Consider the following 24,621-nt stretch of genomic DNA (forward strand, 5'->3'; position numbering starts at 1 on the left):
ATATGGATACAGTTTCTCTGTGAAGTTGCAGCCAATGAAAGAGTAGATATCAGACCTGGCCTCCACATTATAGATTGACCCTCCTCATGATCCACAAACACCCCCAATTTCTGAGGCTTCTCATCCATAAAGAGGTGAGTAACGGGAGTGGTTAAGGCCTCATATTTATCCCTATTCCTCAGTCCCACATACCAGTATCCATCCTTAGGTCACCGTGTCAACACAAAATCCTTCCTGTTGATGGACTCTCTGGCCACATCTACATTAAACCTCTGGGTTGTCAGGGAGATTCTGTGTTCTGCCTCCAATCACACTTGTTTCCTGTCCTCAAGCATGATGAGATGAAGAGTTGCTGTATCACAGTCCAGAGTCACAGCCACTGCATCCTCTTCAGCTATTTATGTATTTATTGTCTCCTCCAGTTGAGACACAGCTCTCTCCATACACAGCTTACTGTAAACACTGATCTCATACCAGCCCTTGGTAAGTGTAGGGAGGTACAGGGATAGGGAGCTTTGGTGGAGGTGGTCATCAGTATGTGAGAGCTGCTTCAGGTCAGTGTGTCTCCTACATAGATCAGTGATTCCCTGCTCCAGCTCTTTAATCAGCCCTAAATCCAGTTTTGTGGCTGCTTCCTGCTTCTCCTGAACAACTCAATGAATTCAGCCCGGGTTCTCTCAGTGGAGAGGGCCAGAGCAGTGAAGACCTGCAAGCTGTCTGCTATCACTCTCTCTGCATCTTTCTTGCTGAACTCTACTGAGTGTTTGGTCTCCTGAACATTCTGTAGTCACTCCTGGATCCTCTGTGGTTCTTGTCCCTCCTTTATCCCCAACGTAGCCTTCCTCTCTACTAACTATTTTTTAGAGTAGGATTCCCCGACAGGCGGCCAACGGGACGAATGTGGCCCCGCGAGTGGTTTTCTGAGAACAATTTTAGAATTTTTTAGAATTTTATTTGTTGGACATAAAAGACTGTAAAATTACCAGGAAATCCACTTCAAGTGATTTACATTTTGTAAATCTGTTCCCAAGTATTCCCACACATAATTGAGACACATGATTAGGGGTGTTACGGTGACAGTATTACCGCCACACCTGCAGTCACCAGTCATGACAGCAGTCAAATTCCACACTGCCTAGTCACGGCAATTAGCTCTGATGCTGCTGATGTTCAGTAGTAGCCTACCAAATTTGCCTGGTACTCAGCATTCTATTGTTCCTCTAATCACTCTGACATCAATGCAAATGTAATCAAAAATCGAATCAAACACTTCATGAGAGCCCATCACAACTAAAGTGGCCAAATAACTTCTTAAAATGAAGCACGTTAAATCAGCTATATAACTGGTGTAGAGCATAACTGGCATACATACACCAAGCAGCAACTGAGTTTCAAGTTTGGGGAAAACTATTTTCTCCATAAATATGCACCTTTATAATAAAAGCATTACATGCATATTCGCATTTGCGGTCACTTTTGAGAACGGCGTTCTCCCGCTAATTTATTGCATTTTGGAACATTTGCGTTTATAGCCTCCTGCCGTGTGCGCATTGCTGCGCTGATGATGTGAAGAAATAGCCTACTAGTTTATAAACATTTTAAGCTAAACGTTCTGATCTGTTGCGTCAGCCTCATTGCTTAAAAAAGTTTGTTTGATGCTAGGGGTTCTATTAATTCCACAACTGCCCAAATCAGAGCTTCTGGATGGTCAACAGTTCACACCTTGATGTAAATTACAGGAGAAGGAGACTTTCTTTCCCCCTCCCGTATTTAACCCAAGGAATGTTCTTTGTTAACAGACATTTTCCTGACGAAACTAACACAGTCAAACGTGAATACTGGAACAATAATTCTAACATAGGAATGTGGGGAATGGTTAGTTGGGAGCTATAGACAACTAATTTCATATAGATTTTTATTTTGTGATGTCATAAAAAATTGTATGGGCGAAATACTGTAACTTGGAAAGTATATCTCCTTTATCAGTCAAGCCTCCATCCAATACGTTGTGCTTATAATATAAAAAAGTATGCAATTATTTTTGTTAGAAATGTGATTTTAGGAGTCATAGGAGATAACCTGCAATCATATCCTTCGCACAGTAAGTAGTCACGTCCCGAATGAGGTCAGAAGAGCGTGTCAGCCCAATGGAACTTTCCCTTTTGACCAGAGTGCTTAAAAAGACTAGTTAAGAATGAACATTTCAGACCAGAACATTGCCAGGTTGCAGCTGTGCATGTAATGTGGTCTGAATCCTGAACCTTGAATAATCAACACGAGGTGTAGGCGAGAAGCTCACCTACAAGACAATCACTGGTACGGCTTATTAGCTGTCAGATATCGAGAAAAGCAAATCTAAGCGGGACCATCATACTACTCTTCAAACCATCCCATCTTACTACGAGTCTCAAATCACCGGATTCTCCTAACATCATCACCAATGGGAACCGTCGACACAGCTGGCTATCTTCCAGAGTGAACAACAGTAGAAAAGACGGGGCCAGACCCTTTAGGACAATCAGAGCCTTACAAGCGTGCCACTGAAAGGCCAACCCACATCCTTCCTAAGAAGGACTGGTTCCGACAGAGATAAATGGCGAACAAAGGCACTCACACGTAAATACATGAATGATGTCTTATTCCAAATGGTTGGCAGTTTGAGTGCAACGTATATGATTAATGTGACAATAGTTATAAATGTATCCACGATAAGTGCCCCCCCCCCCCAATTCTCTGTTGTAATAAGCCGTCATATTGTGTCAGTCCACTAGGGACCTTTGTCTCATGTGAAGGGTGTATGTTTATTCTGTGTTATTATTTAGTTAGCTAGTAGATAAATAATTAAACCAATTTGTGTAGTACTGAATCATGATTAAGGCTGTTTTTTTTTGTGGATGCAAGGAGGTTACGACGGTTCAGAATGATAATATGGTATGAGGTAATGATTAATACGTTGACTGTTTTATGGATGTGATAGGTAAAGACATATAGAGTTTAATTCGGGAGACGGTAACTCTTTAAACAAGGTCCTCCGGTGTGCCCCAAATTCTAATGAGTTAATTGTTACATGACTAATTTAATTGGGTAAAAATTAAACAGATTTAGTTGATTAAATAAATAACAGTCATCAATTTAATGAAAGTAAAGTCACGACAGCAGCCTTAGAATGTACTAAAAATCAAAACATTTAGCCCAACATTTGTATCACAACTAAAGTTCCATAAATAGCTCTAAATGAAGCATATAAGAGGACCTGTTTCTTTGTTAACTGCTAAACACAGAATAGCCTCATGTGCGCACTCCCTCGTGCAGTTTGGAGAAAATATATTTTCTATTTTAGTCAGCTATGTTCAATTGTATTCTTCCTACTATAAAATAATGCCACAAAATTCTACACAAATCTTGTCTGCTAAATGAACTAGTGTAGCCCACAGCCATATGGCACAGCCAGATCAGAGCCTAACAGAAGGACAACTCATTCTGTTATTCTGAAATAGATTACATTTTCTTCATATCATGTTGCTTTAGACCTGTCTAAAATTAGATAATGGATTTATTGTAAAAGTATAGGCTATATTATATGGATTTATTTGACTTTTTAAAATGTAGATGTTCCAAAGGTCTGCATCTGTGGCTTGTAGGCTATGTGTGGAAGCCAGGAGATGCTAAATGTGTTTATGTTAATTAACGGTCAATTACCTTGAGACAGGCAGTTATTTGCTTGACAATCACCGCCTGACCGGCTGACACACTGGCTGACACACCGCCTGACACACCGCCTGACACACCGCCTGACACACCGCCTGACAAAATAGAAACTCTCCAATTAGTTATATTGGACTTCAAATCAAATCAAATGTTATTTGTCACATGCTTTGTGAAATACAGGTGTAGACCAACAATGAAATGCTTACTTACGCGCCCTTCCCAACAATGCAGAGAGAACGATATAGAACAAATAATGACACGAGGAATAAATAAATGCACAATGAGTAACGATAACTTGGCTATATACAGGGGGTACCGGTACTCCGGCACTTTTGATTTGACATTTTTGATCTGAAAAGTTGAGGTTGGATTTGATGGGGTTAAAGTGCAGACTGTCCACTTTAATTTGAGAGTATTTTCATCCATATCGGGTGAACTGTTTAGAAATTACAGCACTTTTTCTGCATAGTGTGTGTGGACCATGTTCATTCCTTAGTGATGTGGACACCCGTGGAACTTGAAGCTCTCGACCCGCTCCACTACAGCCTGGTCAATGTGGATGGGGGCGTGGCTCGGACCTCTGTTTCCTGTAGTCCATGATCAGCTCCCTTGTCTTGCTGACATTTAGGGAGATATTGTTGTCGTGGCACCACACTGCCAGGTCATTGACCTCTCTATAGGCGGTCTCGTCGTCGTCGGTGATCTGGCCTATCAACGTCGTGTCGTCAGAAAACTTAAAGATTGTGTTGGAGTTGAGGGTGAACAGGGAGTACAGGAGAGGACTAAGCACACACTCCTGAGATGCCCCCGTGTTGAGGGTCCGCGTGGGGGAGGTGTTGTTGCATACCCTCAGCACCTGGGGGCACCCTATCAGGAAGTCCAAGGATCCAGTTGCAGAGGGAGGTGTTCCATCCCAGGTTCCTGAGTTTAGTGAAGTGCTTGGAGGGCACTATGGTGTTAAACACTGAGCTGTAGTCAATGAACAGCATTCTTACATACTGTCGGTGTTCCTCTTGCCCAGGTGGGAGAGGGCAGTGTGGAGTGCAATAGAGATTACGTCGTCTGTGGATCTGTTGGGGCGGTGTGCGAACTGGAGTGGGTCCAGCGTGTCTGGGATGATGGTGTTGTTGTGAGCCATGACCAGCCTTTCAAAGCTTTTCAGGGCTACAGATGCGAGTGCTAGTCATTTAGACAGGTTACCTTGGCCGAGTTGTGTCTGTTGTTCAGGCAAAAATTGTTCCCGCCTGATCTCGCCTGCCTTTCCAGGAAAAAACCCTTTGACCTGACCAGGAAATAATAAAACCTCTATTGATAATTGAGTCTGATTGTTTCTTCTGGATTGGTCATGTATTAAAAGCCATGGCTGCAATGCCTCCGTTTCTCTTAGCATTTAAAAAAAAGTTACTTCTTTCTATTTCCCTGTTACCGTGTCTTGTGCCAGAAACTTTTTTAAGCTTCGGGAGAATAAAGAAGAAGAAGAAGCAGTATTGTATATCTCAATAAACCAAATAATAAGAGTAATCCACAGGCAATAATCCAACAAAATGTTTTTACTAACGTCCAGCTGCCATACAGGAGCATTAAAAACAACATATAAAAATGAACATTTTCCATTTCGAGGTCATAGCTCGTGGGAAAAAAAAAAGTTTGGTATATTGCATAAACAATCAGTGCAGACACCGAGGAAATTTGAGACATGTCCGGTGTTGGCTCGTTTGGTTTGGGGTCGGCTCATGAGTATGACCTCTATTGGTTGATTTTCTTACTGAGTTGTGAATCAAACAGCCTCTTATATCACAAGTGTCTTTTTTTACCATTCACAGAGACCATGTGTGTGGAGCTTCCCAGGGGATGTGGGGTCTTGGTAACCAGGGCAACAGTTCATCTCCCATTCTTCTCAGGACATTGGACCCTATAGCCCACCCTGTAAGCTTGCAGATACACACGCGCCTGGTTGATCCTGCAACCACAGAGAACCGTCAGACTGAGGGATAGTGTGTGTAGTGCAGTGTGTTTGAGTGATGGTTTGGTTGTGTGTTCTATAAAGGAGTGTTTGTGTGTGTGTCTGAGTGAGCGAGTAAGTGAGTGAGTGAGTGAGTGAGTGAGTGAGTGAGTGAGTGAGTGAGCGTGCATGTGTCCATGTGTGTGAGATCTGTCACCTGTACTTGGTGCAGAGCTGAACTCCCAGGGGTCCACAGCGGTCAACGTAACTCTCCCTCACACCCTTCCTGACGGCACGGGCCATACTGACCACGGTAGTGACCACAGGACACGTCCTGATCAACACACACAAATAAACAGAGAGAAACTCAGGCCGGGATTCATTCAAAGGGGTGCTGCAGCGCTGCACACTACACTGCCTACAAATAAGGAATGCCGTGCAGCTTGTTGGTGCTGGGTTGGCTGGTTGGTACTCACAGCCTCTCACAGCGGATCCCGGCCGTGCCCTCTGGACAGGTGCATTTGTTGTGAGGACTACAGGTGGCACCGTGGTGACAAGGGGGCACACAGGGGGTGGTCACCGCTACAGACACCACACATCTAGATGTATTATTCTCACGCAAAGTCACCTGAGTCATACTGTACAAGCACATTAACATACACATCCCTGTCTGTCTTTCACACGCAGGCATGTGCACGCACGTGCACACACTTACACACACACACACACACACGCACACACTCACCTGTCTCACAGAGACTCCCAGTAAAGTCACTGGCACAGCGACATCTGTTGAGGCCCACACACACGCCACCATTTTTACAGGGCTTTTGGCACTGCACAGGCTCTGGGTGAAAAAAACACACACAATCAGTGATGCCTTCACATTGTAGTACTGAGATACAGTACTATCACCACTAGAGGGCAGCATATCATTATCTTATTACCTATCTGGCAGCGAGCGCCTTGCCACCCTACGACACACGTGCATTTGTTGACATCTACGCACCTCCCTCCGTTCTGACAGGCTGGTGTGCACAGAGCTAGAACACACACACACACACACACATATATATGTCAAATGTGTGACCGTAAGTAGCTTTGGAGAAAAGCGTCTGCTAAATGGCATTTTATTATTATACTGTATATTTGTGGCACGGAAATTCAAATGTTTAACTAAACATAGCACGTTACATACAATGTTCCCTCTAAACTGCACAGAGAAGCACAAGACTGAACTTCACTCAACTTTCAAGAGTTTTCCCCCTTAGTTAACACTACCAACGTTTCAACATAATAATATCCACTTTGAATGCAACATACCCGAAACAAAACATACTATGCAAGACTTAGTATGCAAAACTAACTATGCAAGTGCTTTTGTTGTAGGCAGACGGCATCGGAGTAGGATGCTATTGCCTTGACACTAACAACTCAGACCCTTTTTTCGTTTTTCTACTTTTCACCCCTTTTTCTCCTCAATTGGTAGTTACAGTCTTGTCCCATCGCTGCAACTCCCGTACGGACTCGGGAGAGGCGAAGTTCGAGAGCCATGCGTCCTCTGAAACACGACCCTGCCAAGCCGCACTGCTTCTGGACACACCGCTCGCTTAACCCGGAAGCCAGCAGCACCAACGTGTCAGAGGAAACACCGTACAACTGGCGACCGAAGTCTGCGTGTATGTCCCCGGCCCGCCACAAGGAGCTGCTAGAGTGCGATGGGACGAGGACATCCCGGCCAGCCAAACCCTTCCCTTATCCGGGACGACATACAGACAGGCTGGGCAAATTGTGCGCCACCTCATGGGTCTCTCGGTCGTGGCCGGCTGTAACACAGCCTAAGATCAAACCCGGGTCTGTAGTGACGCCTCAAGCACTGCGATGCAGTGCCTTAGACCGCTGCGCCATCGGGAGGCCAAACTCAGCCCCTACTCTACACAGACCGGTGCAGCACAACCAATCAGAGCTGAAGTAGGCATATATGCAAATAGACCATTGTCATATATGGATCTGTGCCATTAAATTTGAAGAGGACTGTGTTGGAGGCAGTGTTGTATTTTGATATGGTTTTGAATAAGCTAAGTAGCCAATAGGCAGAGGGTATCATCATTTGTCTGATGCTCTGTAATAATGGTATTGGAATAACAATGCATTTTATTTTGTAGTGGTTTCTGGGATCAAACAACACAACATTTTCAGTCACCTCCTTGTCTGGAGGACAAGTGGATAAACAGGTTAATGTCAAGCCCTGCATGTTTTTTTTCAAAATGATCATACAATGTAGACCTACATTTTCTGCTACTGTAGGCTGAATGATAGAACAGCTATTTCCATGTTAACATGTTATGGGATGCATTTTCCCCATTGTTTTTAATGGTAGGATACTGGTTGACCTACATTATGATCAAATAGCCACAATAGCCTACTTGACCACTGTCTGAAGCTGTAACTTAAAGCGGGTACAGACTCAGTGTTCACAGTAAACGCACACTGGAAGTTGCACGGAATTTTCCATGTTCAAGTCTGCTCTCAGCGGACCTGAAATGTGCTATGTGCCGGAAACAAACAAGACGATAGTTTGTTAGTCTACTTACGTGAAAGGCACTGAGGGCCGGTGTAGTCCGATGGGCAATGGCAGGTCTCCGGACGCACACAGCGACCACCGTTAGCACAGGGCAGCTCACACACAGCTAGGGAGAGTGAAAGAGAGAAAGCGAGAGTGTGAGAGAGAGAGAGAGAGGGATAGAGAAAGAGGGAGATAGAGGGATAGAGAGAGAGAGAGTGATAGAGAGAGAGAGAGATAGAGAGAGGGGGATAGAGAGAGAGAGGGGGGGGGATTATGAGAGAGAAGGATAGAGATAGAGAGAGAGAGAGAGGGATAGAGAGAGAGAGAGAGAGAGAGAGAGAGAGCGAGAGAGAGGGGGTAGAGAGAGAGAGAGAGAGGGGGGGGATAGAGAGAGAGAGAGGGAGAGAGAGAGAGAGGGGATAGAGCGGGACAAGAAAGTGGGATGAGAGAGAAGGGGAGGGAGGAAGTGAGAGAGAGAGAGGGAGATGAAAAGTGTCACAGTATGTGTCAGGGTGGGGGACTGACATTGGCACCCTAGTCTGAAATGGCACCCTACTCCCTTATATAGTGCACGGCTTTTGACCGGAGCCCTGTACAGGGAATAGGGCGCCATTCCAGATGCAGCCCGCGTGACGGGGACAGTGTACCTGTGTGACAGCCAGTCCCCGTCCAGCCAGGTGGGCAGAGACACATGTCCCAGCGCATACATGTTCCTCCATGGGCACAGGGCGGGGAGCACATGGCTGAAACACGCAACAAACACGCTATTCACGTCATGTCACAATGTTAAGGACACTTACTACACTGGACAAGAATATAAACGCAACATGTAAAGCGTTCATCCCGTGTTTCACGAGGTGAAGTAAATCAATAAAAGTCGCAGACATTTTTCATACGCACAAAAAAGCTTATTTTGTTCAAATTCTGTGCACAAGTTTGTTTGCATCCCTGTTAGTGAGCATTTCTCCTTTGCCAAGATAATCCATGCCCCTGACGGGTGTGGTATAACAAGAAACTGATTAAACAGCATGATCAGTACACAGGTGCACCTTGTGCTGGGAACAATAAAGCGCCACTCTAAAATGTGCAGTTTTGTCAGACAACACAATGCCACAGATGTCTCAAGTTTTGAGGGAGCATGCAAGGGTGCTGAGTATTTCTGTCTTTCTGTTGGGAAGAACTCATTCTGATTGGCTAGACCTGGCTACCCAGTGGGTGTGCCTATGCCCTCCAAGGCCCACCCATGGCACACCACTACCCAGTCATGTGAAATCCATAGATTAGGGCCTAATTTATTTATTTCAATTGACTGACTTCCTTATGTGAACTGTAACTCAGTAAAATCTTTGAAATAAATTGTTGCATGTTGCGTTGATATTTTTGTTCAGTACATATACTACATGTGTCTATAGTATATGTGTGTGGATTTAGGCCCCAATACATACACACACACGTACCTGAACAGCCAGGACCAGGGTAACCTGCAGGACAGTCACAAGAGTGAGGGGCCACGCATGCTCCATAGTTCTGACATGGGGGGTCACACACCGCTGGACAGGCGCAGAGAGAGAGAGAGAGAGAGAGAGAGAGAGAGAGAGAGAGAGAAATATCGGTCGAGAGCAAGAGATTGAAACAAGATCACATGCAGCATAATCATTAGCCAAGGCAGCCGATAGTGGGCGCTAGATCTGCACTACCGTTAGATGTGCATTCCCGTTAATAAACTTGTGGACTGGCTCGGAAATAAAGCATCCTCCATTCAGGCTGCAAAGGCATAATTTCCCTCTTTAACCAGTTTTAATGGTGAGCCGTCGGGGGGAAAAAAAACGGAACAAATATACTGTATGTGCTTGCATGCACATCAATACTAAACGATGCAGAACTAGCGGCCACGAGCGACTGCCTAGGCTACATAACCGTGGTAGATGCCTCTACACAAATATAATAGTCTAATATAGAATGATAAGTAGAAACCAGTCCTTTTGTCCATTACATATGCTTTTTCAGTTACTGTTCATTTACTCGTTATAGTACTTCTCAGGCAGTGGGACACACAGCAGACTCACGTTGGCACTTGGTGGGGTCGTCAGTACGAGCTACATAGCCCTCCCCGCAGCTGCAGTTAAAGCCACCAGGGTGGTTCTGGCACAGCTGCTCACAACCACCATTAGTGAAGTCCCCACACTCATTCACATCTGAGACAGAGAGAGACCGCCAAGTGTCAGACAAGCAGATAGACAGTAAGCCAGACAGAGAAGGAGAAGTCAGGGGTAGAGAAACAGAGACATGGAAGTTCATATTTGGAGGTGTTCTGTACATGTAAGCCTGTTGTTTTAACCCCAAAGTAAAGGAAATGTCTCATACATATTTTCATAGACTGGACAGTTTTTTCCCTCTTTTATATATATATATATAAAGAAGCAGGTGACCTTGAAGGGAAAAAGCCAGAGGAAAGAGAAATAGAGGGAAGGAAAAAGAGGCTTTCTCACCCAGGCAACTCCTCAGGTCCTTGCCCAGTTGCCATCCGGTACTGCAGCTACAGTAGAGAAGCCCCTCGGCGCGCACAGTACACACGTGGTCACAGCCGCCTCTCCTAAAGTCGCACGAGGTCACATCTACCCAGGAGAGAAAGCACACACGGCGCAACATAGCATACAGGGGACACGCACGGGGCAGAGACACACCACTGGCCTGATCTACTCACTCACCACACACACTCTCGTGTGTGTTGAAACGCAGACTTTTGGAAACGTAGGTCTGAGTTTCTTTGTGGAGCACTGCGAGAAATCACTTGATGGAAAGTTGACAGGAGTACAATACCAAATCAACATAGTCAAAAATAAGGATGCAGTCATGCACACGGTCGGTCTGGGTTTTTTTGTGGGGCACCGTGACAAATTCAAACAAACACACACACAGTGAGGTGAGGTGAGGCGAAGGTGGGGGACGTACTGACACAGCTGGTATTGTCCGAGTGCAGCAGTAGAGGGGCGGGACAGGAACACGTGTGCCCCCCCGGTGTGTTGGTGCAGGTGTGGGAGCAGCCCCCATTCTGGAGCTTACACTCGTCGATATCTAACACACACACACACACACACACACACACACACACACACACACACACACACACACACACACACACACACACACACACACAATTACTAATTGTGTTACAGTTAGCGGCATCAAACAAACACATGACAAGCAAAATAAAGTGCATTTCTCAAAAACTGAGCCTCTAGGGAGTGTAGGCTGACTACTTTACTGCTAACATACTGTCTAGTTGGATAGATTACCATCCTACTCTATACTATGCTTTTCCGAGGTGGTTTTACAGTAGCAGAACTGGGCCAGAACAAGGTTGAACTGGATCTTAGTGGTCCACTGACCTACACAGCTGTGGCGGTCGATATGAAGCTGGTAGCCAGGTTGGCAGGAACACAGGAAGGAGCCCTGCGTGTTGGTGCACACCTGCTCACACGTCCCGTTCTGCACCACACACTCATCAACGTCTGGGGGACCAAGGGCAGGGAGGAGATTCAGGTTAGTGCGTATTCATTAGCTCTGTAGTGTACTGTAGGTAGTTAACTAGCTATGTACTCTATATATGTTACTGGTAGTTTACTCTTTATGAGTACACAAAGGAGAACATTCTGTCTGTCTGTGTTAATAGCGATATGCTCTTTACCTGTACATGGAGTAGAATACTCTAGTAATTGTGCAGTGCTGTAGTTGACCTGTTCAGTACTGTTGTTTACCAGTACAGTACAGTAGTTAACCTGTGGTGAATTGTAGTTAAAGGCACAGTGCAATGAAAAATGTGATTTCCCTGTGTATTATAAATATTTCCACACTATGAGGTTGGAATAATACTGTCAAATTGTGAAAACTATGATATTGCCCTTTTAAGTGTAAGAACTGTTTGAAAAGACAGCCTGAAATGTCATCCTGTTTTGGTGGGAGGGAGTTTTGGCCTTACATGGTGAGATCCCCATGTGGTAAATTAGATAACAGGCCAATAAGAAAGAGAGTTTCAAACCTCTCTGCCATAATGGCTAGTTTTCAGTTTATCCCGCCCCACTCAGACCACTCCCAGACGGTCCTAGAAAAATTATTGCTTGAGAAATTGGTCTTCGTTAAGAAGCAATAGTTTTAATTTTTTACATTTTTTTATCGAAAACAATCATAGTAAGGTACTTAATTGTTACCCAGAAATGATTGGATATTGAGATAAAAACAGCTGCATTGGACCTTTACCCTGTGTAGTATTGTAGTTTACCAGTGTAGTACTGTAGTTTACAGTGTAGTACTGTAGTTTACTGTGCAGCACTGTATAGTACTGTAGTTGACTATGCAGTACTGTAGTTGACTATGCAGTACTGTAGTTTACCAGTGCAGTACTGTAGTTTACTGTGTAGTACTGTAGTTTACTGCACAGTACTGTAGTTGACTGTGCAGTACTGTAGTTTACCAGTGCATTACTGTAGTTTACCAGTGCATTACTGTAGTTTACCAGTGCAGTACTGTAGTTTACTGTGTAGTACTGTAGTGTACTGCATAGTACTGTAGTTTAATGTGCAGTACTGTAGTTTACCTGAGCAGTTGTGTCCATCCTGGGCTAGCTGGTAGCCTATGCCACAGTGGCAGCTGTAGCCTCCTGGCTCGTTGGTGCAGTTGTGCTCACAGTGACCATTGCTCAGGGCACACTCATCAACATCTGTAACCATGGCAATAAACATACACCCATAATAATACACTGTAGTAGAGCACAGTAAAACAATGGTATGTACAGCAACACCTTGAGCACACACGCACAGACATCCACACACGTCCACACACACAAGCCATCTGCTTCTGTCTCACCCACCGAAGCAAGAGAGGCCATCCCCATTGAAGCCCTGGTAACACTGGCAGAAGTAGGAGCCAATGATGTTCCCACAGCGAGCATTAGTATCACAACCGTGACGCCCTGATGCACACTCATTCTCATCTGGAGTAGAGAGACAGAAAGAGAGAGAGAGGAGGGAGGGAGAGAGGGGACACAAGTCATTGTCAACAAATCAACATCAAATTCCATCTGCAACCCTGTGAATATTAAACTCTCTAAATCTAAAATAAATTTTCCACAGAAATGTTCAGTTCTGTTATGCAATGACATTGCTTCTTACCTTCACAGTATGTGCCATTGCCCCGGTAACCTCTTTGGCAGACACACTTATAACTCCCAAAAGTGTTCTCACACACACCCTGACCAGCACACACATCTGGAGTTTCCTTACACTCATCCACATCTGTGAGAGAGAGAGAGAGAGAGAGAGAGAGAGAGAGAGAGAGAGAGAGAGAGAGAGAGAGAGAGAGAGACATAGACAGAGACAGAGAGAGAGAGAGAGAGAGAGAGAGAGAGAGAGAGACAGAGACAGAGACAGAGAGAGAGAGCAATGAAGAAATACTTACATCTCAGAAGATAAGTCCGTTTTAGGGTGGTCCTGCATGGACCCCAAAGGACCAGTAAATCAAGCATCCAGCGTGAACCGTGAGCCATAGGTCCACAAACCGGAAGCTTCTCAGGGCAGAATCTGCTGTTGGCACCCATTCAAATTAGCCCCAATTTGCCTTTTTTAATCTCGCCCATTCGCTTAATTACTAATTTCTAATTAGCTAGGAATGATGTTTTAAATGTTTCAACCCAACATATTTGGGTGATATCGTTATCAACCTACTGCACACCCATTATTCTTGTGCAGGGTCTGCTATTAACACGCTAATGTAACGGAGTTAAGAATGTACCGTAAACTCACTCCACAGCTAGCTTGAAATGTCTCCGATGGAGCTATCCAATTGCTACCTTCGGTATAGCTCAAACGGTTGGTAATGTTTTCAAGGAGGATGGTCACGTGTGTTTGCGAGCAGAGGATCACTGGTTCGAGCCCGGTATTTATGGACAGGGACAGTGGAGGACGATACAGTGAGCTCCAAAAGTATTGGGACAGTGACACAAATACAGTATCATACCCGCAACACATGCTAACTTAACTGGGATGCTAGTCTTCTAGGCAGAGTTCCTCTGTCCAGTGTCTGTGTTCCTTTGCCCATCTTAATCTTTTTATTGGCCAGTCTGAGATATGGCTTTTTCTTTGTAACTCTGCCTAGAAGGCCAGCATCCCAGAGTCGCCTCTTCACTGTTGACGTTGAGACTGGTGTTTTGCGGGTACTATTTAATGAAGCTGCCAGTTGAGGACTTGTGAAGCGTCTGTTTCTCAAACTAGACACTCTAATGTACTTGTCCTCTTGCTCAGTTGTGCACCGGGGCCTCCCACTCCTCTTTCTATTCTGGTTAGAGCCAGTTTGCGCTGTTCGGTGAAGGGAGTAGTACACAGCGTTGTTTCTTGGCAATTTCTGCCGTTTCCAGCTGAATCTGCCGTTTCCAGCTGCAATTGTCATTTACAACATTAACACAGTGTACACTGTATTTCTGATCAATTTGACAAACAATGTGTTTCTCTTTCAAAAACAAGGACATTTCTAAGTGACCCCAAACTTTTGAATGGTAGTGTACGTAACCAATAATTACAGTAACACCCATGTTTGTGCATGGCCATTCGGTTCCTCTCGAAACATCTGAACAATCTAATGGTGCCCAGATTATATCTGTTTACAACGTATTTGGTCCTCTACTGGACCTCAAGGCTATAACATTTGTATCTGTATCATTCATTTATAATTCTTACAATAATAAAGTTAAAATCATTTATTTTCATAATTTGGATTCATTTTAACACTGTGATACCATTGCCAACAAACCTAGCTGAGATGACAAAATCTCAAGTGCCGAGCAAGAGACAACAATAGTGACACATTATCATACGAGTATCATATGGTATTATAACAGTATTACCTAGCTGATGGTATCATGTGGTATTATAACAGTAACAACTAGCTGATGGTATCATGTGGTATTATAACAGTAACAACTAGCTGATGGTATCATGTGGTATTATAACAGTATTACCTAACTGATGGTATCATGTGGTATTACAACAGTATTACCTAACTGATGGTATCATGTGGTATTATAACAGTATTACCTAACTGATGGTATCATGTGGTATTATAACAGTATTACCTAACTGATGGTATCATGTGGTATTACAACAGTATTACCTAACTGATGGTATCATGTGGTATTATAACAGTATTACCTAACTGATGGTATCATGTGATATTATAACAGTATTACCTAACTGATGGTATCATGTGGTATTATAACAGTATTACCTAACTGATGGTATCATGTGGTATTCTACCAGTATTACTTAACTGATGGTACCATGTGGTATTCTAACAGTATTACCTAACTAGTATTACCTAACTCTTTCTCAAGCAAGAATTTGCTGGGACTCTCTGGGAGTGGACTGAGTGGGGAGGGGAAAACTGAAAAGTAGCCGTTTTGCTGCAGAGAGGTTTGGACACTTAACAGCTCTTACACTAAAAGGCCATTATCATCATTTTTACAATTTCACAGTATTATTCCAACCTCATAGAGTGGGAATGTATATAATATATACTGTAAAATACACTCCACTGGGCCTTTAATATACTGTGAGAGTTCAGCGACCAGCCAGATGAAGACTAAATGACAGCACCCTCCTCAGGGGACAGGTACTCAGTGAAAAGCCAATTAGTACACAGCTGGGCCCACTAATTGCTTTGTGCCTTCCTCCTATATCGGTGTGCCAGGAGAGGAGCTGGGGGAGGATTGAGAGTAGAGACGGGGACCTGTGAGGGTGTCGGTTTTTCCTACCTCAGAGAAAGCTTCTGTGACTGGGCACCTTGTCTCTCTGTTAACTGCGGCAAGGCTTTAGGTAGAGAGAAAGGGTCCCCCTGGAACACGTGTCGACGATAGTCTAAGACAGGAGTAGCCGTTTGTTGTTTTGCTTTCTTTTTCAGCCACGGCCTTTTGGTCAACGTCTTAGTTTCTGTTTATTTGTTTTGTTACGCTGGTGTTTCAACGCTGGACGTTCCTTGTACTGGAGTTATGTTGTCGGGCGAGAGAAGGCCCGTTTTAGTAAAACAATACAAAGGAAAAGGAACCACTGCACCTGGTCTGTTCATTTTATGCCAACCGTCTGTGTTCGACGCTTCGGACAATCTGATCCGTTCACAAAACTTAATTACAATTGAATTACATTGTCAGCCTCAGTCTGAATAAGATTGGCACATACTGAAACAATGACAGCAACCACAAGAGAACTCACCGATGCAGGCTGGGACCTCTGCTCTGAAGCCAGGCTGACATTGACACACGAAGCTACCAGGGGTGTTCACACACACGTTCCCCAGCTCCCTGCGACACTGCTCCTCAAAGCTGCACTCATCAACGTCTGAGACAAATATACATATCATTCTCTATCATTCACCCATCAATATCTAAAAAAGTGCACACACACTCATACAGTCTTGCACAACTGACCTTGTGGGGACACACAATTCAGACACTAATACTAACCTTAACCCTAAACCCCCTAGAAATAGCATTTGACTGTGGGGCCTAGAAGATGTCCCCAGTTGGTCAAATTTTTGTTTGGACTTCTGGTCTCCACAAGTATCCTTAAACACGTCCACGCACACAGATAATGTTCCCTCATGTGACAAAGACCTCACCCACACAACTGTGTCCATCAAGAGCCATAACGTATCCAACTGGACAGAAACATGAGAAGGATCCAAGGGTGTTCCTGCAGTCTGCCCCAGACCCACACGCCTGCAGCCCGGTCACTTCAGCTAGAGCACACTCATCAATATCTGAAAGACACACATGAATAAGCACACAAACACACACACACACACACACACACACACACACACACACACACACACACACACACACACACACACACACACACACATAGAGAATATCACATAACTCTAAAACCACACACACACTCACCTTGGCATCCTCCTGCACCCATCAGGTAACCACGGAGACATTTGCACAGGTATGAGCCGGGTGTGTTTGTGCAGTCGGCATGGAGACTGCATGGCCCTGGCCCCTCCCCTTTACACTCATCTACATCTGATACAGAACGAGAGATGCAATATAAAAGAGCAGCACAGTAGATTCCATGTTAAAAGTGGCACAGACCATGCCACTCGCGCACTGTAGGGGTCTGCACTTTACTGAGTTAGACAGAGGGTGCACTTGGACCAAAGCATGTTGGCAGTGCCATTGAGGGCTTTCACCATTTGGAAGTAATAGGAGCTTTCTAGTACATGTCTATGGACTCACCAAGGCACCCTGCTGCTCGCTGCAGAGTGTAACCCACAGGGCAGGTGCAGTTCTCTCCTGCAACATTCACCATGCCAACAGGGCATCCACAGCCCTCGCTGCCCACCAACACTACCTGATTACCTGGGCACTGAGGGGTGGGGGTAGGAGCTGGGGCTGGGGTAGATGTGGTGTTGAACGAGGCTGCCGGGGCTGAGGAGAAAGAGATGGATCAGAGGAGAATACGAAGATGCAGTAAGTGGAGGGGAAAGGCGGGTGGCAGAGAGAGCGGTAGAGAGAGACAGAAGGAAAATAAGATCGACAAGAAGATTACAGATGCTCAGTATTCAACAACAACATAATAATAGGCTCAATATCTTGAGACACTCACTTGCTGCTGGTCCACCCCCCTGCTCGGTTCTGCTAAAGTTCCCAATGGCGTTCTCAATCTCTAGGTTCTGAGAAGAGAGGAAGAAAGGAATAGGTCTACTCAAAATGACTCGCACCACTTCAACTCAAAAAGCAGGAGAGTATCGGGTGATATGCTTTACTCAGCGCATGAAAAGCCGCAGAGAAAACGTTGACAACCAAGTCACTGCGCAACATGTCGCATCATTTCACTTAAAATCTTAATTCAACAGTTTCCCACAGATTCATCAGCCTGGCGCCCAGGGTTTAGGATTTAGCTTCAGCCGACTTCCAAATGTCTTGACAGACAATAATGTTCTAACATTGCTTTAATGAAGAAACTTTTCACCGTGTTCAGCGCCATGTTCAGTCTGGTTTAACCAGCCTAGCAAACTCTGGCCCTGATGTGGAAGAGGGTCCCAGACACACAGACAGTCACTGACCTGGCTCTTGGTGAGTGACGCCTCTGTGTGTTTCAGGACCTCGTTGTCGCTGCCATTGGGGGTGGTAAAGGGCTCTGCCACACATATCGCTGCCAGCAGCACCAGAAGGTGAGTCCGAGGGCGTGGCATCCTCTCCTGACCCTATGGGGAAGATGGAGAGTTTAATACATCACAGGCAGGGCAACAACTTGACACACAGAAGGAAAGAGGTGGACAGGTGATTGGGTTAATTAGACTGCAGAATACCAATCATAATAATAGTAATAAAGTCACTTTTCAAAACATAGTCAACTTTTTTTTGGGGGGGGGGGTGGGGGTGACATATAGGCATACTAATACATATGATCAATGTTTATGAATAGCTCATGCTTTATATACACATTGATTCATTATCGTACCGATCATCATGTGTAATAACTAGGCCTAGAAACCACATTCTGTATTTTTTATTTTTTTGTGGTACTTTTTACCCCTTTTTCTCCCCAAATGGTAGTTAGAGTCTCTTGTCCCATCGCTGCAACTCCCGTACGGACTCGGGAGAGGCGAAGGTCGAGAGCCATGCGTCCTCTGAAACACGACCCCGCCAAGCCGCACTGCTTCTTGACACACTGCTCGCTTAACCCGGAAGCCAGCAGCACCACCAATGTGTCCGAGGAAACACCGTACAGCTGGCGACCAAAGTCAGCGTGCGCTGCGCCCGGCTGCCACAAGGAGTCAATAGAGCGCGATGGGACAAGGACATCCCAGCCGGCCAAACCCTCCCCTAACGCTGGGCCAGTTGTGTGCTGGCTGCGACACAGCCCGGGATCGAAACCGGATCTGTAGTGATGCCACTAGCACTGCAATGCAGTGCCTTAGACCGCTGCGCCACTCGAGAGGCCATGGCATTCTCCTTATGTAGGCTGCCATGATGGTCCCACCTGGTCGATAACATATCGCAGCCTAAATGTGATTCTATTTAGTTAATTACATGCTTCAAATCGTGATGATCACTGACCATTCAATAGCTTATTTTCAGTTTCAGATTTTTCATATGCCTCCGATTCATAAGGTCGACTGGCGCAGGGGTCTAAAGCACTGCATCTCAGTGCTAGAGGCGTCACTACAGACCCTGGTTCTATCCCGTGCTGTATCACAACCGGCTGTGATCGGCGCAAAACTATGAAATAACAGATATGAAATCATGTAGTAACCAGAAAAGTGTTAAACAAGTCAGAATATATTTTATATTTGAGATTCCTCAAAGTAGCCACCCTTTGCCTTGATGGCAGCTTTGCACACACTTGGCATACTCTCAACCAGCTTCATGAGGTAGTCACCTGGAATCCCATTTCAATTAACAGGTGTGCCTTGTTAAAAGTTAGTTTAAAGAATGTCTTACCTTCTTAATACGTTTGAGCCAATCAGTTGTGATAACGTAGGGGTGGTATGCAGAAGATAGTCCTCTTTGGTAAAAGACCAAGTCCATATTATGGCAAGAACAGCTCAAATAAGCAAAGAGAAATGACATGAAGGTCAGTCAATTTGGAAAATGTCAAGTACTTTCAAAGTTTCTTCAAGTGCAGTCGCAAAACCATCATGCGCTATGATGAAACTGGCTCTCACGAGGACCGCCACAGGAAAGGAAGACCCAGAGATACCTCTGCTGCAGACGATAAGTTCATTAGAGTTACGAGCCTCAGAAATTGCAGCCCAAATAAATGCTTCACAGAGTTCAAGTAACAGACAAATCTCAACATTAACTCTTCAGAGGAGACTGCTTGAATCAGGGCTTCATGATTGTATTGCTGCAAAGACACCACTACTAAAGAACCCCAATAAGAAGAAGAGACTTGGTTGGGCCTAGATACATGAGCAAAGGACATTAGACTGGTGGAAATCTGTCCTTTGGTCTGATGAGTCCAAATTTGAGATTTTTGGTTCCAACCGCCGTGTCTTTGTGAGACGCAGAGTAGGTGAACGGATGATCTCCACATGTGTGGTTCCCATTGTGAAGCATGGCGGAGGAGGTGTGATGGTGTGGGGGTGATTTATTTAGAATTCAAGACACACTTAACCTGCATGACTACCACAGCATTCTGCAGCAATACGCCATCCCATCTGGTTTGCACTTAGTGGGACTATCATATGTTTTCAAAAGGACTATGACCCAACACATCTCCGGGCTGTGTAAAGTGCTATTTAACCACAAAGGAGATTGATGGAGTACTGCGTCAGATGACCTGGCCTCCACAATCACCCGACCTCAACCCAATTGAAATGGTTTGGGATGAGTTGGACCGCAGAGTGAAGGAAAAGCAGCCAACAAGTGTTCAGCATATGTGGGAACTCCTTCAAGACTGTTGGAGAAGCATTCCAGGTGAAGCTGGTTGAGAGCATGCCAAGAGTGTGCAAAGCTGTCATCAAGGCAAATTATGGCTACCTTGAAGAATCTCAAATATAAAATATATTTTGCTTTGTTTATAACACTTTTTTAGTTACTACATGATTCCATATGTGTTATTTCATAGTTGTGATGTCTTCACTATTATTCTACCATGTAGAACATAGTGAAAATAAAGAAAAACCCTTGAATGAGTTGGTGTGTCCAAACTTTTCAAATGGTACTGTACGTCCAGCAAAACATGGCGCAGCCAAGCTCCTGGATGTGCTTATGTTCACAATCGTGCATATGACTCATAGGAGGCAGAAAGGAAAGGCATGGACATTTTTTGTGCTTCATTTCCAAGAGGCTTCGGTGTTAATAGGTGAAATGATGCCCACTCATCCCTGCGCAATAGCCAGGTGAACATAGCCTACCAGGCACAGAAAGATGGTTTAAAGTGGCTCTGGCTCTTTGTTCATAACTAAAGCTATTTGCTTTGTTGTGATGACAATACGTTCACTGGGAAATTAACTAATTGCCAGGGTAGGTATCTAAAGAACCGTTACTAATGTTTGCCCTTTTGATTCAGAGGCATAGGAAAACACTGAAAATGGAAATAAGCTATTGAATGGTTAGTGATCATCACCATTTGAAGCATGTAATTACCTAAATACCCACTGGGAACAGGCGTCAATTTAACGTCTATTCCACGTTGGTTCAAAGTAATTTCATTGAAATGACGTGTAAACAACGTTGATGCCCAGTGAGTAGAATTACATTAAGGCTGCAATATGTTAGTCTATCGGCCAATCCAGCACATTTGGTTCCTTGGAAGTTGTGGGAACTTACATTTTTGGTTTCCCATTGGTTCTGGGGAAAGAAGCCATACGTTTTCTGACTGTTAGAACTGAATGTTTTTTTTTAAACGTTCTGAGTACTGAAGTGAACATTTAGCCTTTTCTGGGAATGCACATTTTTAGGTTGCAGCAAGGTTCTGAGAATGTTTTTCTATGGTTCACTGAACCTGGGAGGTTTTATTGACGTTCTGAGAACGGAAATTCTAGGTTATTTGAAGGTCATTAAATAACGTTATAGAGAGCATGTTTCATTAAGATTTCTAATTACCCTGCTAGATTAAGTTAACTGTTTTCTCCAAGCACAGATAGGACACTTCGAAATGAATTTGCTTAGGCATTAATCATGCAAACACATGTATTATTTATTGTGGCACAGCGTCAGTGAGATTCAAAACTATGATCGTCTGCTCTCTATCCATTGAATTAGTCCGTTGCACCACCAGAATGGTGCTTCCATACCATGTTTTTTTTTTTACTCAAACAAAGCTGTTCATTTGAGTATTTTCCAACATACCTTATTGCAAAGGAAACGAGCACTCATTAAGATTACAAGACAGAGGACAGAGAGTTTTGTTGATCCTGAGAACGGAAGGTATATATTTTTTAAATAACATTCTTAGAACGTTCTTTGAACGTTACCAATGTTTTCTTGTGGTTTTTATGGAAAGTTTTCTTAATGTTCTGAGAACATGACTTTAAATAGAACCATGAGGAAACATTATGCTTAAGTACTTCCCACGGAACAACGCTGTTTCTTAACGTTCTGAGAACACGACTTTAAATAGAACCATAACAAAAACCTGTAGGGAATGTTATGGGAAGGTTGTATGCAAACTAACCATAGGACAACCACCCACTCAACAAGCTCTAAGAGACATATGGTTCTCAGAATGTTATGTGCTAGCTGGGAAGTGGGAATGGGACCGTCATTGCACACAGTGATGTAAAGTACTTAAGTAAAAATACTTGAAAATAATACTTAAGTTGTTTTTTTGCGGGTATCTGTACTTTACGATATATATTTTCTTTATATTTGTCTTTCAGCATAAACGTGTACTTTTACTTCATTTACATTCCTAAAGAAATGTATGTACTTTTTACTCATTACATTTTGAATGCTTAGCAGGTCAGAAAATTTTTGCAATTCACACACTTCTCAAGAGAACATCCCTGGTCATCCCTACTGCCTCTGATCTGGCGGACTCACTAAACAGAGAACATCCCTGGTCATCCCTACTGCCTCTGATCTGGCGGACTCACTAAACAGAGAACATCCCTGGTCATCCCTACTGCCTCTGATCTGGCAGACTCACTAAAGACATACTTTGTTTGTAAATGATGATGTCTGAGTGTTAGAGTGTGCCGCTGGCTATCCATAAATTAAAAAAACAAGAAAATGGTGCCATCTGGTTTGCTTAATATAAGGATTTTGAAATGATTTGCACTTTTACTTACTTAAGTATATTTTAGCAATTACATTTACTTGTGATACTTAAGTACATTTAAAACCAAATACTTTTAGACTTTTACTCAAGTAGGATTTTACTGTGTGACTTTCACTTTTACTTGAGTCATTTTCTATTAAGGTATATTTACTTTTACTCAAGTATGACAATTAGGTACTTTTTCCACCACTGATTCTACATAATGAGAATGCTTTTCTTATAGAGACAGGCTACACAAACCCACAAGGAATCAAGAGTAGCTTGACATTTGAACTATCATTCATCAAGTCAGCCATATCAATCATGGTTCTGAAAAGGGAGTAAAAAGTATGTAAATGAACGAGATTATCTCAATAATACAGTCAAACAATTAAGAAGATATTTGTATTTCACGTCCAGATTGAAGTAGAATTCAAATTAACTCTGATCAATGCATGACATGGACATGCACTCGAATTCTGCAGCTGAGGTCAGAGGGAACAAATTAATAAATTGAGGGAACACATTTTTATATTGAGGGAATTATTGAGGGAACACATTTTTATATTGAGGGAATTATTGAGGGAACAATTGTTTTTTTTTTTATATTGAGGGAACGAATAAAAAATGACCATGACCCCTAAGGGGCTCCCTCCATACTATGGAATACAACAACCAACAGCTGAGCTGAGCAGACAAGAGATTCGACCCATTTAAACTGCTGGGGGTAGGTTTACAGACGTCATGTCTAGACATGTAACACTGGCTACAAAGCTAGATGAAGAGACAGCAGAGTAGACCCTGTTATTAACCATCTTCCGTTCTTGTTCTTTCTCCATGACACGCCCGCGTCACTATCCAGAAGAAAATAAACGTGTTTCCACTTAAGGTGCGTCTGGCGTGAAGCAATGGAATGGAAAAGTATTTCAAACTGTGTGCGTAATAATAACTTTGCCTTTTCTATTCTGAATGCCCATGCCCAAAAATAAATTATCCCTCCTGCTGTTTCTAGTTTGGAACGCGTTTGCGCACTATCTTCACGCATATCTTCAGGGTATAGCAGTCCAAATACGATGTCCTGCCCACACCCATAGACTATAGCCTAATAACAAGAAGTGTCCTACAAAACTTCAAATAACTGCGGATCAGACATGAATTCATAACCTACAGTTACAGTCGTATTCAGTTATTATCCCAGATCGCACCATGTAAATGCGTTTGAAATTGACATGTATTGAGAAAGCAAACATGCAATCAAATAAAGTTGCTTACCAGTAACAGATAAAGTCGATTTGGGTCCACTTGATGAGCGAGGTTTCAATTTACGCGTTTCTTCCACGGTCTCCTCCAGATGCGGGATAAATAGTGTGGAGTTGTCTTTCCTCAAAAACCAATCCAGCAACGCGACGTAAGGGGCTGTGCTGTACTCCTCCACATCCTGTCCAGGAATTCTATACTTCCCATTCCTTTAATCCCAAACCGCAGTGGAGGAACAACAAGCTAAATCGCTCTCCTTCTGAGTGCTGCCTGAGGGCGCGGCGTCCCCTGTCTGAACTTTGATTGAGGTCATAAACTATAGTGTGGAAAGGGAGTTATGCCGAGAGCGCGGCAGAAAACATTGGTAGGATAAAATAGCATTTCAA

At 43.9% G+C, this 24,621-nt stretch overlaps 1 protein-coding gene across 1 annotated transcript; it reads right to left on the reverse strand.

Moving 5' to 3' along the window:
- Positions 1–5,242: 5,242 nt before the first annotated feature.
- Positions 5,243–24,540, reverse strand: si:ch211-221n20.8 (uncharacterized). Its single transcript, XM_036977864.2, has 22 exons — positions 24,251–24,540; positions 18,333–18,473; positions 17,873–17,939; positions 17,503–17,694; positions 17,164–17,289; positions 16,878–17,018; positions 16,472–16,597; positions 13,385–13,507; positions 13,084–13,206; positions 12,811–12,933; positions 11,606–11,728; positions 11,169–11,291; positions 10,706–10,831; positions 10,283–10,411; positions 9,674–9,766; positions 8,864–8,959; positions 8,245–8,340; positions 6,598–6,693; positions 6,396–6,497; positions 6,127–6,232; positions 5,868–5,984; positions 5,243–5,668 (listed from the first exon to the last, which is right to left on the reverse strand). The coding sequence occupies exons 2-22, from the start codon at positions 18,459–18,461 to the stop codon at positions 5,590–5,592; spliced, it is 2,436 nt and encodes an 811-aa protein (XP_036833759.2). The 5' UTR covers positions 18,462–18,473; positions 24,251–24,540; the 3' UTR covers positions 5,243–5,589.
- Between the last annotated feature and the right edge of the window lie 81 nt (positions 24,541–24,621).

Source organism: Oncorhynchus mykiss, chromosome 5 (assembly GCF_057628025.1).
Source record: "Oncorhynchus mykiss isolate SJ-2025 chromosome 5, ASM5762802v1, whole genome shotgun sequence".
NCBI classification, from domain to species: Eukaryota; Metazoa; Chordata; class Actinopteri; order Salmoniformes; family Salmonidae; genus Oncorhynchus; species Oncorhynchus mykiss.

Bases quoted from the DNA above. Each gene is read 5' to 3' on its own strand.
- si:ch211-221n20.8 (XM_036977864.2), bottom strand. From the start codon at position 18,461: ATGCCACGCCCTCGGACTCACCTTCTGGTGCTGCTGGCAGCGATATGT. The intron at 13,207-13,384 runs GTAAGAAGCAAT...TCTCTACTCCAG, and splicing joins CAATGGCACATACTGTGAAG to ATGAGAATGAGTGTGCATCA. The intron at 8,960-9,673 runs GTACGTGTGTGT...TGCGTGTTTCAG, and splicing joins CCCTGGTCCTGGCTGTTCAG to CCATGTGCTCCCCGCCCTGT.